Genomic DNA, 15,135 nt, shown 5'->3' with positions numbered 1-15,135 from the left:
ATAAGAATCTCTTTGTCTTGCTAAGGCAACACCCTTTATGCTAGACCCTTGCAAATCAAGCATTTTGCTGATAACGCACAGATCTTTTGGTAATTCTAGAAATTAAAAGACTGGATAAGTGTGTGTGTCGGGTGTGTGTGTGTGTGCGTGTGTAATGTCAGTACTGAAATCTTAATGACAACACTAGCTTCATTCATTGATTTAAATCTTGCATGAAACATGTGATGACAGGACACTTCATTGTGTAGATGGAATTTATCGCTCCCCTCATAAAATTTAATGAAAACTGATTTGGTTTAATCAGTATGTCTTAATATGAAACACAGTCAAGAATTTAAATTGGTCAGAACCATTGAGCAGAAGAAGCTTTAAAGTGGCTTAAAGAGGTAACTGAATACAGAAAGCTGTGGTGTGATGAAGCAGTATGTCTTGCAATATAATCCAGTGCATATTTGCTCAGAGGCGAGCTCAGTGGAACTTAGTCCTTGGAGGTAAGCATAGAACTGAAGCCTTTCTCCAAATTGAGAGTGTTGGTCACAGCTGGTACACCAAAATATTGAGTTTTGTTTTGTAGCTCAAGGACAAGTGCCTTGTGGAGTGAAATAGTCTGCTAGCTGTATGATAGGTGTCTGTGTCATTTGGGGTGGGGAGTTCTAGCATGGAAGATAGTGCTTTGGCATAGCTTGCATGCTGGTATATTGGAAACTGCTGTCCATCTCGAGGGATCCAAAATGGCACTGGTGCCTTCTAGGTCAACTACAACTCCCATTGTCCCAGATCATTGCCCATACTTGCTGAGGTTGATGGGAGCGGCAGGAGGAGGAAGAGGAGGCCAATCGTGGAGCTGAGCGCTGCATAGCTTCAGTGGCTGGCGACTAGGTCTCCTCCTTCTGTAAGGGAAAGACGGGAAGCAGCCCCTGGGCAGTGACAGTAGCCACTGGTTGGGTTTGGTCAGACCACACCTGGAGTACTGTGTCCACTTCTGGACATCACAATTTAAGAAGGATATTGACAAGCTGGAATGTGTGAAGAGTAGGGCAACCAAGATGATAAAGGGTCTGGAAACCAAGGCTGACGAGGGACAGTTGAGGGTATGTTTAACCTAGTAAAGAGGAGACTGAAAGGAGATATGATAGCCATCTTCAAATATCTGAAGGGCTGTCACATGGAGGATGGAGCAAGCTTGTTTTCTCCTGCTCCGGAGGATAGGATCCAAACCAGTGGATTCAAGTTTCAAGAAAGGAGATTCCTACTAAACATCAGGAAGAACTTCCCGACAGTAAGAGCTGTTCGGCAGTGGGACAAACAGGCTCCCATGAGAGGTGGTGGACTCTCCTTCCTTGGAGGTATGTTACTTGAGCTCCTTGGAGGAAAAGTGGGATATAAATGTAATAAATAACCTCTCACAATGCAATGGGTTCAGTTCACAATATACATGCAAACCCAAATTTCCAGCCAGAAGCCCCACATTTGTCCTAGATGAGAGCTCCCCACTTGCTCGGATTTCAACTCTAGCCCCAAAGGAGAAGGCATAATTCTCATAGGGACCTTCAGGCAGCCCTCCCACTTGCAATAGAGACACCCTCCTCTCAGCAGTAGCCCCATGTCCTGAGCCAAGAAAGAGCATGATCATCCTCACGGTGGCTTCTTTTCGCTGTCGCTAGGTAGCAGAGCGCCAGAAGAGGCAAGAGGGGGACAGGCCTCTGCCTTGGCTGATTTATTCTGCTCTCCTCCCTAAAAGATAATGAGCAAAGGCAACACAGCAAATTTCACATTCCAAAAGTAACTCCAGAGGCTGGTGACTCTGATCGCCAACGACTCCCCAGAAGCTTTAACTAGATGGAAAAATATCCACCTCCACACTTATGCAGTGAATTAGAGGGGCAGTAGCTCTTAAACGTGGAAGGTGCTGTCGGTTAAACCACAGAGCCTAGGACTTGCTGATCAGAAGGTTGGCAGTTCGAATCCCAGGTGAGCTCCTGTTGCTTGGTCCCTGCTCCTGCCCACCTAGCAGTTCAAAAGCACGTCAAAGTGGAAGTAGATAAATAGGTACCGCTCCGGCGGGAAGGTAAACGCCGTTTCCGTGCGCTGCTCTGGTTTGCAGAAGCGGCTTAGTCATTCTGGCCACATGACCTGGAAGCTGTACACTGGCTACCTCGGCCAATAAAGCGAGATGAGCGCTGCAGCCCCAGAGTCAGCCACGACTGGACCTAATGGTCAGGGGTCCCTTTACCTTTAGTAGCTCTTAAAAACTTAGGCTGGTGGGAACGTAGTGCCTGCAGCCACCATAGTATTATATGTTGAAATTGCTGCACTCTCTTGTAGATTCCTCCCTCATCAGCATCTCCCCAGCTGTGTACATTCAGTTATGTCAAATGGGAAACATCGGCTTGTGGAACTTGCAGTATTTTCTCTGGGCCTGTAACTTTTGAGAGCAGGCCCTCATGGTCCCTTCGAACTCTACAACAATTCTATGATTCCATGAAAAACATGTTATTAGAGGCAGATCTTGAAGGAGCTCTTTAAGGAAGAGCTTGTATGTGTGTTTCTTCATTGCTCCACCCCCCTGAGATGAGTGACAATAAGTGTTGGTGGTTTAGATGCCAGGGTTGCTTTCCCCCCAGGCAGTTCAGAGTACCTTACTGATCTTGCTAGATGTAAATGGATTCTTACACGATTTGGACTTTTACAATGATTGTGCTTAATGGGGACCTTATGGTCAAAAGGTGGGGCAAAAATATCATAAACCTGTGGCCCAGCTGTGTATAATCTGGAACAGTTGGTTCTCAGGATGACTAATAGGAATTTGCTGAAACATATTTGCTAAAATCGAGTTGGGATTGTGCCTTTTGTTTTCTCCAAATAGCTACATCACCTCGAGTGTCTTCAGAGTTGGAGCAGGCGCGGCCTCAGACAAGTGGGGAGGAAGAGCTGCAGCTGCAGCTGGCCCTGGCAATGAGCAGAGAAGTTGCAGAACAGGTTAGTTTCTCTTGTAGTTTTGTAAGTGTTAGTGTATACTTATTGGCCTACATTAAGAATTCCATACCAGGTGGTGGAGAGGAGGCAGCATGTAGGAATTGATGGTCCCTTTCCTTATCAAGCAGCTCAAAGTAATTTGAGAAATTTGCCAAGAAAAGTTGCCTCCTGGCTTCAGTGATCCATGATAACTGACAGCAGCAGTTATTCAGCATGTGTTCAGTATTATGAAGCAACAGCTGCCGCCAAATGTGCGAACTCTCCTTTCGGAAACGACAGTAGTCCATCTAGTAGAGAAGCAGAGTGTTAGAACTGCAGGACGGTGTGCTTGCTCAAGTCAGTTTTCCAGTTTGAGCACTGAAAACAGGAACTCTCTGATGGTGGCGAAGTGCGTAGCCTCAAAAGAAAGTAAATGCTTGTCAGTGGATGGTACAAATTTTGAAAGAGGAGTTGGAGCATTTTGGTATTGATGTATTGATAAAAAAAAAGCACAGCATGGCCAATTCAAAACAGAGAGCAGGGGGATAAAAATGAACAGAGCTAAACAGTATTGAAATCACGGCTTTATTTAAAAGGCTTTGGGAAATTGGAAGTTCTTTTCCTGGTGTCACAAGGAGTGGGGATTCCACAGTTGGGGGCTGTTACTAGAAGGGCGCTTTCAGGGCCCAGGTGGACATGCCCAGGTGAGGCTCCAATACGTGGCCCCCCCCATCTACCATAGAAATGAGATGCTGGGTGCATGCCTAGGCTTCATGGGCAGCTTGTCCTTCCTGAGGGAGGAAGGGCTGGAAGGCAGAGAACCTAGCCGGGTACAGAGAGCAGAATGGGCCACCCTCTACCCCACCACTCCCGAGTGGTGCAGCTGTCAGCAGCACCCACCCCATCCTCCAGAGCACAGGCTGCTCCAGCAGCGACTGCCTGTTGATGCACGGGAGCTTCTGGGCCAGTGTGGGCTGCGAGCCCCACCCAGCATTACCTCAGCTAGCAGGAGCACCGCAGCCACACTGACTATCGTGTCCTAGGCAGATGGGCGCAAATGTCGGTTGTTATGTGGGGCCTCCAGGATGAGGGGTTGGACTCAATGACCTATGGGATGCCTTCCATCTGTACAATTCTATGATTCTGTGATTCTTATAGCTCCTGCATTTACCTAACTAGATATTTGAGCTTTAGTGTGCTTAGCTTGTTGGTAGAGGCTCTGTCAGTGAATGAAGGATGGTGGTGAACCAAGCATGGGAAATGAAAGGGGGGGGGGACTTTCTTAATGGTAGCCCCTACGCTACAATGCCCTCTCTAACTAAATCTTTTTGCTCACCTCTTTTCTCTTGATTTTTTGGTCTTCATTGCCAAGGGAAGGTTTGACTGAGCTTTTGGTTTTACTGCTTGTTCTTAGATGTAGACATGACCTAAGTTCTTAGTGTCCAGTTAGTTTTGTCCTCTAGATGGACTAGGAGTCTGCTGCTTAACTTTGGCTGGCTAAGACTAAGTGACTCATACAACTATAAGAACATAAGAGCAGCCTGGCTGATGGATCAGGGCAAAGGTCTATCTAGTCCATCCTCCATCCTGTTGTCACAGTGGCTAACCAGATGCCCATGGGAAGCCTGCAAGCAACAGCACTGTTCCCCATTTGTGATTCCCCACTTGCGATTCCCAGCAAATGTTATCCAGAGGCATACTGCCTCCGACATTAGAGGTTTCTTTTTTCCTCTTGAATAGTCTGTTGTTTGTTTTTTTTATAAAAAAATCTTCTTACATTCCTATCCTGTCTTCCTTTCATCACAGAACTCATGGTGGCAGTGTCTAATGTTAATTAAATTATATTAGGCTGTCTTTTAAAAAGATTTGTGTAGCTTTGGCTTCTACCCGTAGAGGACCCGTTGTTTTTAAACCTGGCATGAATGAAGTAACAATGGATGACTGTTATATGACTCCCACTCTCATCTTCTCCCCTCGCCACCGGGACCTCTTTTTCCAGGAGGAGCGCCTTCGGCGTGGCGATGATCTGAGATTGCAGATGGCTTTGGAGGAAAGTCGCAGAGATACAGTGAAAATTCCCAAAAAGAAGGAGGTAGGCCTTGGGTCAGTGAAAATATTCCTTGCCATCACAGGGAAGGTTCGCATGCACTGGCTATGCAGTTAGGAATGGATGGGGTGCTCTCTAGTTGTGTAAGCATGTGAAAGAGTGCATGGTTGTAATTCCCCGCCCCCGGTGCTGGGATAAAAGCCCAAATAAGCAGCTAAGGGCATGTGAAAGAGCAAGATGATGCATTTTCTTTCCTTGCAATCTCTCTGTCCCTCTCTCTCTAAATGAATTATGTGTCTACTGGAGATGTTGTGCCCCTGCTAAAAATAAACCTCTTCATCTGCAGCACGGAACTCTGCTGGACCTGATGGATGCCCTGCCCTCTTCAGTGCCAGCTCCTCAGAAAGGAGAGCCGTGGGGGCCACCACCTGCAGCAAGCCAAGCTGATCCATGGGCCCCCTCTACAGTTAGCAGTTCCACCTCAGACCCCTGGCAGTCATTTGGTAAGAACATGGCAATCGATGGATGCTGCAGTGATGATCTGTTGACCCTTGTTGCGACTCTCCTGGATAAATTACTTTCCTCCAAAGCCACTTTGAGTTAAAATTTTCTCTCTAGGTTAGTGACCCCCCCATTTTCCTTTTGTATATAGCTTATTCAGTGGTAGGCTATGACAGTCCACTGTTGCCTTCCCGTCTGTTTGGTTAGTTATGAATATTGCTTGTGCAGTTGTCAGGGTAAAAAAAAGATGAATTATGTCCCAAATGCTAAAACAAAAGAAAATTGATAAAAGCAGCAAAAATGGAGAAGCCTGGCACTGAAAAGAAAAACAGAATAAGCACCAGTCAAGCCCCCCTGGAAATAGAATTCCAAAGACTGGGGTGGGAGGAGAGGGCTCAATATCCTTTTGGACTCAGATGGGTGGGGTACAAATAATAAATTATTATTATTATTATTCCTGTAGATTCTCTCAGTGCCACCTGCTTTCTGCCACTGTCATCCCTGTGCAAGCCCCTGCTATCACAGTTTTTCGGTGCTGGCTGTCATGCATGAGACAGTTTGTGGTGGCTGTTTCCTCCTTTTATGGTCTCACAGGTCTCTTGTGAGAGTATTGTGCCTTGGTTCTGCTTCGCCTCCTGATTTTGCCCTGTTGATTGCTGCAATATTAGGAGGGGGAAAATATGATCTGTGATTTCCCTAGACTGACCTGAGCATATTTTCCTGTGTCATAGAGATTGTGGTGGAGTTTTTGCTGATTTCCAAAAAGCAGTTAATATGAGAGTGGATAGGTGTAATGGAATGCTCAGTTGACTGAACAGTGTGCTGCTGGCCTGTGATTTGAAGGTCTCTCTTTGTTTTTTAAAACTTGATTCTGGTGCTTGCTGATACAGAACTGCTCTGCTTATGGCAGAGACGACTTGTCTTCCTTGGAAAGGGGGCTTGGAATCTCACTGGCAACTATGCTGTGTTACTGATGAAGCCACTATATTAAGCAGCGACAGAACTCCAAGCCAAGTTGCTATAATTAGCAGTGCTACAGCAGTGAATTAGTTTGTTTTTAATACTGTCCATCATGCGAAAGGATGTATTTATTCAGGGCAGTATTTAATCAATTAAGTTGTTTGTGTGGCTTTTTCCTTTCTTTCTCGCAACCAGTGCTTATGCAGTAAAATGTAGCTTTTAATGTGTTTCAGTTTTTAACCCTTTGGTAAAATGGTTTTAGGATTTCAATGGCCTTTTAATTTTGGGTGGGTGAGGGAGAGCACATAAAATATATGGTGCTTATTGAACTGTTGTGGAGTATCCAGAGATTGTTCCTCACGATAACTCAGCTGCTGGAGAAAGTGATATGTCCGTGCAGAAATGTCCTAATTTTTTTGTAGGGACTTGGAATCATGCCACTGGTGCCAGGTGGGCATTCATGTGAGCCTGACACTGTTAAGGAAGTGTAGAGCTTTCTAGCACCTGAAAAGGTTCACTTTTCTGTGTGTGTGTGTGTTCCTCTTTATGTGACACAGCCTTCCTAATTCGCACTGGAGGTGCAGGATAAATATATAAAATTATGTATGTAGAAGCATGGCAGATTAATGAAAAAAGGCTAATTCAGAATCCGTTTCCCAGATGTGCACTAACTTTCAACAGGCAGGAAGTTCTTTACATTGGGGAGCATTCAAATGCATTTCCTCTTCCCTGTTCCACCTTAAATGTGAAGTGATCCCATGTGTAGTTTAGGTTTTATTCCAAATTAAATGCATATCGCTCAGCTCTGAAATGATCAAACTGGAGAAATCTATTAAAGCAACATTAATGGTTGCTTTTTAAAAAACAACAACACAAGAACCCTGCTGGATCAGACGAAAGGCCCTTCTTTGGGCCAGAATGTATTACCAGGAAAATGTATTCTGTTTTGTTTTGTTTTTTAAAATATTTTTTATCAAGTTTTCAATTTTACATCTTAAAATAAACATTTTACGTACTGTTAAATATCAAATGACTTCACTCCTTCTATTTCCTTGATTCGTTTTATTAGTCTTTCATTCCTGCATATGTTGCTGTAACCATATTAGTCAGTTCTCCACTTTAACATCACTCGAACATTAATTACACTGTTGATTTTATCTTAATGCTGCCAGCGTTTTCAGCTGTGTACAGTTATTTTCCATATACTCAATAAATATTTTCCACTCTTTTTTGAATATATGTTTTTCTTGCTCTCTTACTCTATTTGTTAAAATCTGCAAGCTTGGCATATTCTAACATCTTAAGTTGCCAGTCCTCTTTACCTGGTACCTCCCTCACTTTTCATTTTTGGGCTAACAAAACTCTGGCCAACGTTGTTGCATACATAAATTTTGTTGACACTTAGGGATTTCAGTCTGGATTATTCCCAACAAAAAGGACTCTGGTCTTTTTGGAAAAGTTATTTTAAACATTTTTTGCAACTCATTAGAGATCATTGTCCAATACCGGAAAAGCTATTTTGGGCACCTTTTCCTGAAGAACAGGTGGTGTCTGTTGGCCTTTTGGGGGGAGTAGGGGCAGGGACAGTCTGGCTGGAGCAGGTCCTTATGTGATCTGGTTGCATAGGTACCCAGAAATCAGCTCAGGTTCATAGAGGACAGAATGTGAAGTGCTTTTAGGGCAAAAGAATAGGTAAGAAAGCCAGTTATCTATGAAAATGTCCTGAGGAAGGGAGGGACTTTTGCTTAGTCAATAGGAAAATCTAGTGGTTTTGTGGTTGTTCGGCGTCCTGTTTTATCTGCTGGTGTCAGCAATAGATGCGTCAATGAAAGGAACATAGGAAGTTGCTTTACACCAAGCTAGACTATGGGTCTCTCTGGTTCAGTAATGTCAGAAGTGACTGGCAGCAGCTGTCTAGGGTTTCAGTCAGGATTTCCCTCCAGTTATACCTGAAGATGCCAGGGATTGTACCCAGGATCCTTTGCATGCAACGAAGATGCTCTCTCACTGATGTACAAACCCTTCCCTAAAACAGAAGCTGGTTGGGTGCTGCTGTCATTTTAGTTCTCTGGACAGCTGCCTCAACTATGGGGAAATTCTGACAAGTCATTGTGCAAGGCAATGCTGGATTTTTTTTTTGCGAAATGGTTAACAAAACAAAAGCAACACCTCCTAAGCCTAGCAAATCCTGAACCAAGTGGACCAGTTGTTGCAAAGGCATCTGGGGGTGTGCAGAGTTCGTTTACCAAACACTTGTTATCTGAGAAGTAATACTCCCTTAGTGGCTGCTGTCAGCACCAGTTACTACGAAACAGGAATAGCAGAACAACCAGAGTTTGGTTCTCTTGTAAATCCCATGTCATTAAATACAGTAAAGGAACCCTTGGCATTGTCCCTCAGTGTTTTACCCAAGGATCTCTGCTAGCCAGACCAAAATGTGTTAGTGTGGAAAATCCCTGGCATTGTTGAGACTGAAATCTGCAATATCGGTCTTAACAGATCCCTTTGAATTAATGACAAATCATTCTCTACTGTATATCTTAATGCACAGCTTCATTTTACAAGTTGAAAACAAGAGACTTTAAATCCCTTGTCCTGAGATGCATTGTTTGCTTTCCTGATCTGCGGTTGATCATGGGACTAGACTAAAGCAATGAAAAGACAGTGCCACTCTTGCGAAGATGGCCTGCTTTTGTATATAGAGAGTTGTTCCAGCAGGCTGGACTCTTAAGGGGGAAGCCTTCAACCCTCTAGCAAAGGATAATAGAATCATGGAATTGTAGAGTTGGAAGGGACCCGAGGGTCATCTAGTCCAACCCCCTGCAATGCAGGAATATGCAGGTGGCCCATAAGAGGATTGAACCCTCGACCTTGGTATTACTAGCACCACACTCTAACCAGCTGAGCGAACAGATATAATCACCTGGCTCTGCACTAGGATAGGTTCATCAGTCCCAGTTTTTCCATGAAGCCTTTGTGTGGTCATTTCCCTGTTCCAGAATCCCAAGTTAAGGCTTTGAACTTGCCAGGATTCCATTGGCGTTTGTAGGTAGATTGCTTCAGCATAGTATGGTTTGGGGCGCAGTCCAGCGAGTCTGCCCCAGCGGAAAACACTAATTGGCTTCTTAGATACCTACTACACTCCTCTTGCACACACTGCATTTTGCGGCTGCCCTTCTGCTTGTTTGCCTTGTATTGCAGAGGTCTTTTGCAATGCTTACCTTGCTTATCTCGCTTGTAAAATAGGGCAGGAACTGGTGCTGCAAAGAGCCGTCTGGTCCAGATTATGCACCTTGTACAGGAATGGAATGCAGAATTTCCTTGGCTGCTATCACCTCTTTTACTCAGCCAAACATGCTTCTGGGCTTTCGCTGGAATATTGTATGTCTCATAACGTAACCTACACGATATGAGACGCTATTGCTCTTCATCCTGTGTTGCACCACATTTTTAATTGTCTAGTCCCTGGGTCAGATTGCCCTTTTTTGTTGCTGTTAATCAAACAGCGTATTAGGGAAGCCAAACTAAGGCCTGAGTCCTGGGGCTGTAAAGCTTCTCTTGTTAACTTCTATTCTTGACACAGGAAAACTAAATCAATTCTGTGTATTAAGGTACAAACAAAAACTTGTCGCTTCTAACTGCAGCTGTGGCGTTTCCCCCCTCTGGCTTTCAGCATTCATTAACGGCTGCGATAAGAGCCCCTTGTTGGAATTTGCCAGCTACTTTTTCCCCCCAGGAGTGGTTTTGCAGAAATTAGATTTATGTATCTGAATGCCAGCACAGAAGGGTGACTCAGAGCAGAACAGAGGTTTTTAAGTCTTGCTTACCACTGGACTGTGGCCTTTCAAGGGGGATAAGGGGCTTCTCAGAGGAGAAGCGTTTCCTCCTAGATGCCTCCCTCTTTCCCTCTTGTTTCTCTTTGCCTTCCCTGCTTTTGTTATCTGTCTCATGAAAGAGCGACTGTGCTGGAAGCCTCCATTTATGGCAGGCCCTGGCAATTAGCATTTCTTGGATGGCATCATTGATAAAAATGCAGCAGGAGGAGGACGAGGAAAGGGGAGCAGTGGGAAAAGATTAGTTGTGTTCTCTGCAAAGCACTTCAGCGGCTTCCTGGGTTTTTGTTGTTGTTGAAACAATTAAAATTGGAAGAAAAATCTGCCACCTGTTGATGAGCTTGAGCTCCTTTCAGCAGCAAGAACAGCAGCTACCTAGAATGGGGTTTACAGCTCACAAACTTTGGCCACAAAATGGAAAAAAAAGGCAAATTGGTTACTGCTTGGAGCCAGCAGGTGTGGAACAGGGGTGAGGAACTTTCGTGTCCTGGCAGACCACAGCTCCCACCATTCCTGGCCATTGGCTGTGCTGACTAGGGCTGATGGAAGTTGGTCGTCCAGCAACATCTGGAGGGCACCAGGTTGCCTGTTCCTGGATGCTCTTAGACCACGGTGCTCCAAGAGTGATCTAGGGCCAGCCATTATCTCTCTCTTATATTCCCTCCCCCATTTGTGAGGATATGGCTATGTGTCTGCCTTGAACTCCCTGGAATAAAAACATAAGAATGAAGTATAAGAAATAAGAACATTAGCAGGGGGACATCCTGTTCTTCTTATCTCACAGCACTAATTGCTCCCTTCTGCACCAAAGCTCATTGCTGCTAAACCAAACTGATTCCTGCATTGCAGGGGGAAATTCTATGATTCCATGAATCTTGTGTTGGAATTTGCATTTTAAGAACTCTTTATGTTGACACAGTGGCTGTCTTTCAGTGGAATTTATTTTAAACATAGCCATACTTGAGGGCAAAGAACATTTTGTGTTGGGGTAGGTTAGGAAGTGTTGGTCATTCTACCGGAGTTTTGTCTAAAACAGTTCTACCTTCCATGTCATTCTGCTGGCATGCATGGCATGGGGGATGCACACAGGCCTGATCCTGTGCTTGACAGATGATGCTGGGTAAGTCCAGAATGGGAAAGGATTTGGCAACTGCGAGAGAGCCACGCCGTGGTTAGTGTGTTGGCCCAGGAACAGGCAAGCCAGGTTCAAATATCTAATTTAGCTATCCGCTCATTGAGTGACTTTGGGCTAAGTTACTCTCAGCCTAGCCTATCTCACAGGTAGTGCCTGTTCTCAAGTATATATGCCCGTTAATGTATTACTTGGGATTATGTTTTCTTTGCCATCAGGTGCCAAACCAGCAGCCTCTGTCGACCCCTGGGGAGCCCCAGCAGTGCCCTCTGCTGCCCAGCCTGTTCCAAAGAATGTAGACCCTTGGGGTCCCTCTCAGCCACCCTCTGTGGCAACAAAAGCCGCTGTTGATCCCTGGGGAGCAGTGCCAGCAAACAAGCCTCTTTCTGCTTCTGGTAAGCAGCATGTTTGCGACTCACCTTTCTGTTCCTTTTGGGGAAACCTCCCTTAGTGGAGTTCACAGCAAAACACATGCCTGCCGGTGGTTCTTGCTCCTGGGGGGATGGATGGCACTGGCACAGAATCTTAACACTTTTGCGAATGCACCATTTAGAAATATTATGGTCTGTCTTGGGCAGTGGTGGGTGGTTTTGTTTTACCTTTGTTTAGGTGAATTTTCTAGGCCAGTGGTTCCCAACCTGTGGGCCACAGACCACTCCCTCTCCCTTGACTGAGTTATCCCAAGCGGTCAGCCAGAGTTTGATTTCCTTTGCATTTTGAGCTTTGCTGGTAGCACCTTGTCAGCCCTGCAGTGCTGGTCCATCTCCCCTCACCTGTTTTGGTCACTCCTGGGCCACACTTGGTCACACATGTGCCCTGTGAAGTGGATTGACTTGTTCCTGCTCGGACCAGAGAGTGGCCTGAAGGCCATAATGGCAGGTGTACTGCTGAAAATAAGCAGCCTGAGCCCTGTGAGCCACCTGGAGCTTCACAGAGGTAGGGCAGAATGGGATTGAAATCAAATAAATAAGCCCTCCAATCTCTCTTAAGCCAAAGGGAGTGGAATCACTTGCTCTGCTAATCCTAAAGTGGCCACTCGCAAACTGGTGCCCTCCAGATGTTGTTGGACAGCTTCTCCCATCATCCCTCACTATTGACTATGCTGGTGGGGGCTGCTGGGAGTTGTAGTTTAAAATGTCTGGAGGGCACGAGCATGGAAAAGGCTTGTCCTAAAGAGGTCATATTCCCAGTTCTGATAGGGACAGTTTGGCCTCTGCTGGGACAGAAGGGGAAGCAGCTTCATCTCTTGCCTTACAGATGTGTCCCTTGCTGTGGCCCAACTGAATCCCACTAACAGTAGGACCTTGTTGTTCTGCCCTGCAGGTAGTAAATCTTTTGACCTCTTCAGCAACTTGAATGGGGCAATTAAAGATGACTTTTCTGAATTTGACAACCTTCGGACATCTATAAAGCAAGGTATGTGTGAAATAAATGCCAAATGAATGTGTGATAAAGGTGCTTGAGTGTGATAGAGCTTTGGAATTTCCAGTTGCACCAGTCCTCTTTCTGCACCCCCCCCCAAGTGTGTCTAGACTTACCATAAATGGAAGATTAAAAGGCCAGTATTTTGGAGGGGAAACTGCATATTTTTTAAAGCATATTTTCTGATCTTTATTTAGAACTTCCTCCTTCGATAATTTTTAATCAAGATGTACCTTTCAGGCTGTCAGCCCAAAGCCCGGAGACATTAAAAATGTCACAGTTTCAGTAAATTCAGCCGAGGGCTAATGGAGTAGAGGATGCTGTAGAAATTTGGCTTGAGTGGAAATTCTGAGTTAAGATTTTGAGAGCACATGATCCGCTGGGAATGACTCCTCTGCGGGCACCACTGAAACAGACCAGAGTCGACCAAGACCATTGTTGTGCTAGGCCCCCCCTCTGGTTTCAGTTGTGGTTGCTCCGGAATTCCCAGTGCACTTTGTTCCAAAGTGTTTGGAAAGCTGCTTGGCTCTCCTGTTGCACTGTATGTTTTGCAGCTATTGAGAGACAGCAACTCAGTTGGGATTTGATTTTCTTGTGTGCGGTGGGTTCCGTTGCCCCCACAGAGCCAAAATACAGCTTGTTCATGGTGTGGCGGAATGGAGGATGCTGCCTTATGCTAGGTCAGGCGCATTTATCCATTTGGCCCAGTAGGCCTGGGCGATGTATCAATACATTGTCCAGGACTGGTTTGAAGGCCAGAGGGCAATGGCGCCTTTATCTGGCGGTATATTGTGGGAGGGGCTCGTCTGCCACCCTGCGCTTTACCTTCCTTCTCCGACTGCCAGGTGCTGGTGGCGGCAGGAGCTGAGGCACTTTCACCCCGGCGCCTCGTGGGACCATGGCCGAATGATGCGCCTTCCTTTTCAACAGTGCGATGTATCAGCTTATTACGATGTTTAGCTGGTGATACATCATGATGTTGAAAAGATGATGTCACCCAGCCCTATAGCCTAGTATTGCCTATTCTGAAAAGCAGCAGCACTTTGGGCAAAGAGAGAGAGCCCTTTCCGATCTCCTGCCTGAAGAGGAATTGAACAGAGCACCTGCTCTCTTGTTGAACCACGTGACACCTGCCTAGTCCATCACCTTTGGGTTCTCTGTGTTGTGGAAATCTGTGTAGAAGGAAAAGACGTACATCTGACCTCATCCTGCATATTTTATCGCTATGTATTTAGATTTAAGCGGTTTGTGTGATCTGGCTAAAGGCAGGTCAAGCTGTCTGTCTGTCTGTCTCTCTCTCTTTTAAATAGTCAAGCCCTTTGATCATGGGGCATGGCTGAATGCACAGTTTTGTAATGGCAATAGAATAGAGGGGGAGTCAAAAAATCTCATGCTTCTGAATGTCTTCTCCATAGAGACAATTAATCCGTGTCTGTATCCAACAGCACTCTAAAGAAGGATACCAAGGTCAGTTTGTAGAAACTTTCTATTATTTTACCCTGTAATTGCGATTCTAGAGTCCTTATTCTCCAGAATGGGAAGGACTCATGCCTGACCTGCTTTAGATGCAACACCTTTTAATGGTCCCAGTAAATGAAGTGATTTTGGGGGAAGTAAAAGCAAGCACACACGCACACCAAGATTTGAGGCTCTCTAGTGGTAGAAAGCTATAATGTCCCCATTCCCCATGTTAGGTGTATGTCTCAGCCTTAAATGCATTTACTTGGAAGCAACCCCAGAGTTCTAAGCACATTGGCTTAGGACTGCAGTCCTTTAGCATGGCAGTAAAAACAGGGACAAACGAAATACATTACAAATACAGAAGCATGTATTCTGACATGAAGGAAACATCTCCCCCCCCCTCCCTTTTTCCAAAATTCATATTTTCTTTTCTGGCGATTCAGGTTCCACTTTGTCAGCCCAGAACAGTGGCACGACCAGCCCTGACCTCTTTGACTCTCAGCCTGCCAACTCAGCCTCGAGTAAACAAAGCACAGCTCGGAAAACTCCCGAGTCTTTCTTGGGCCCCAACGCTGCTCTGGTGAACCTGGATTCCTTGGTATCGAAGCCTCCCAAGCCAGCCCCTTCACTGAACCCGTTCTTGGCTCCAGGTACATCTTGGTCTTGAGAGCAAATTTGCTGTTCAAATGGAGCGGGGAGGTGGTGGTGGTGGGGCAACAGTTGTTAAAAATAGAAGTTGGCATGCTTGGCCAGACTCAAGGGTTCACCCAGCTCAACACCCCACCTACTAAAGGCAGTTCAGAAGCAGGGAGGTGTCCATCCCT

At 45.6% G+C, this 15,135-nt stretch overlaps 1 protein-coding gene across 4 annotated transcripts in view; it reads left to right on the top strand.

The window, feature by feature from the left end:
* EPN2 (epsin 2) overlaps window positions 1-15,135 on the top strand; it is a 38,207-nt gene that overhangs the window by 18,850 nt on the left and 4,222 nt on the right. For all 4 annotated transcript variants that reach the window (XM_081839766.1, XM_081839768.1, XM_081839769.1 and 1 more), the window contains exons 3-8: window positions 2,867-2,979; window positions 4,955-5,047; window positions 5,349-5,505; window positions 11,647-11,823; window positions 12,752-12,844; window positions 14,755-14,961. In XM_081839766.1, coding sequence (XP_081695892.1) covers window positions 2,867-2,979; window positions 4,955-5,047; window positions 5,349-5,505; window positions 11,647-11,823; window positions 12,752-12,844; window positions 14,755-14,961 — 840 coding nt within the window. The remainder of the gene's footprint in view (window positions 1-2,866; window positions 2,980-4,954; window positions 5,048-5,348; window positions 5,506-11,646; window positions 11,824-12,751; window positions 12,845-14,754; window positions 14,962-15,135) is intronic.

The sequence above is a fragment of the Podarcis erhardii genome, assembly GCF_964252035.2.
Source record: "Podarcis erhardii genome assembly, chromosome: 14".
NCBI classification, from domain to species: domain Eukaryota; kingdom Metazoa; phylum Chordata; class Lepidosauria; order Squamata; family Lacertidae; genus Podarcis; species Podarcis erhardii.
The sequence above is the reverse complement of the archived record's forward strand: the minus strand, read 5'-3'. Positions and strand labels throughout refer to the sequence as shown.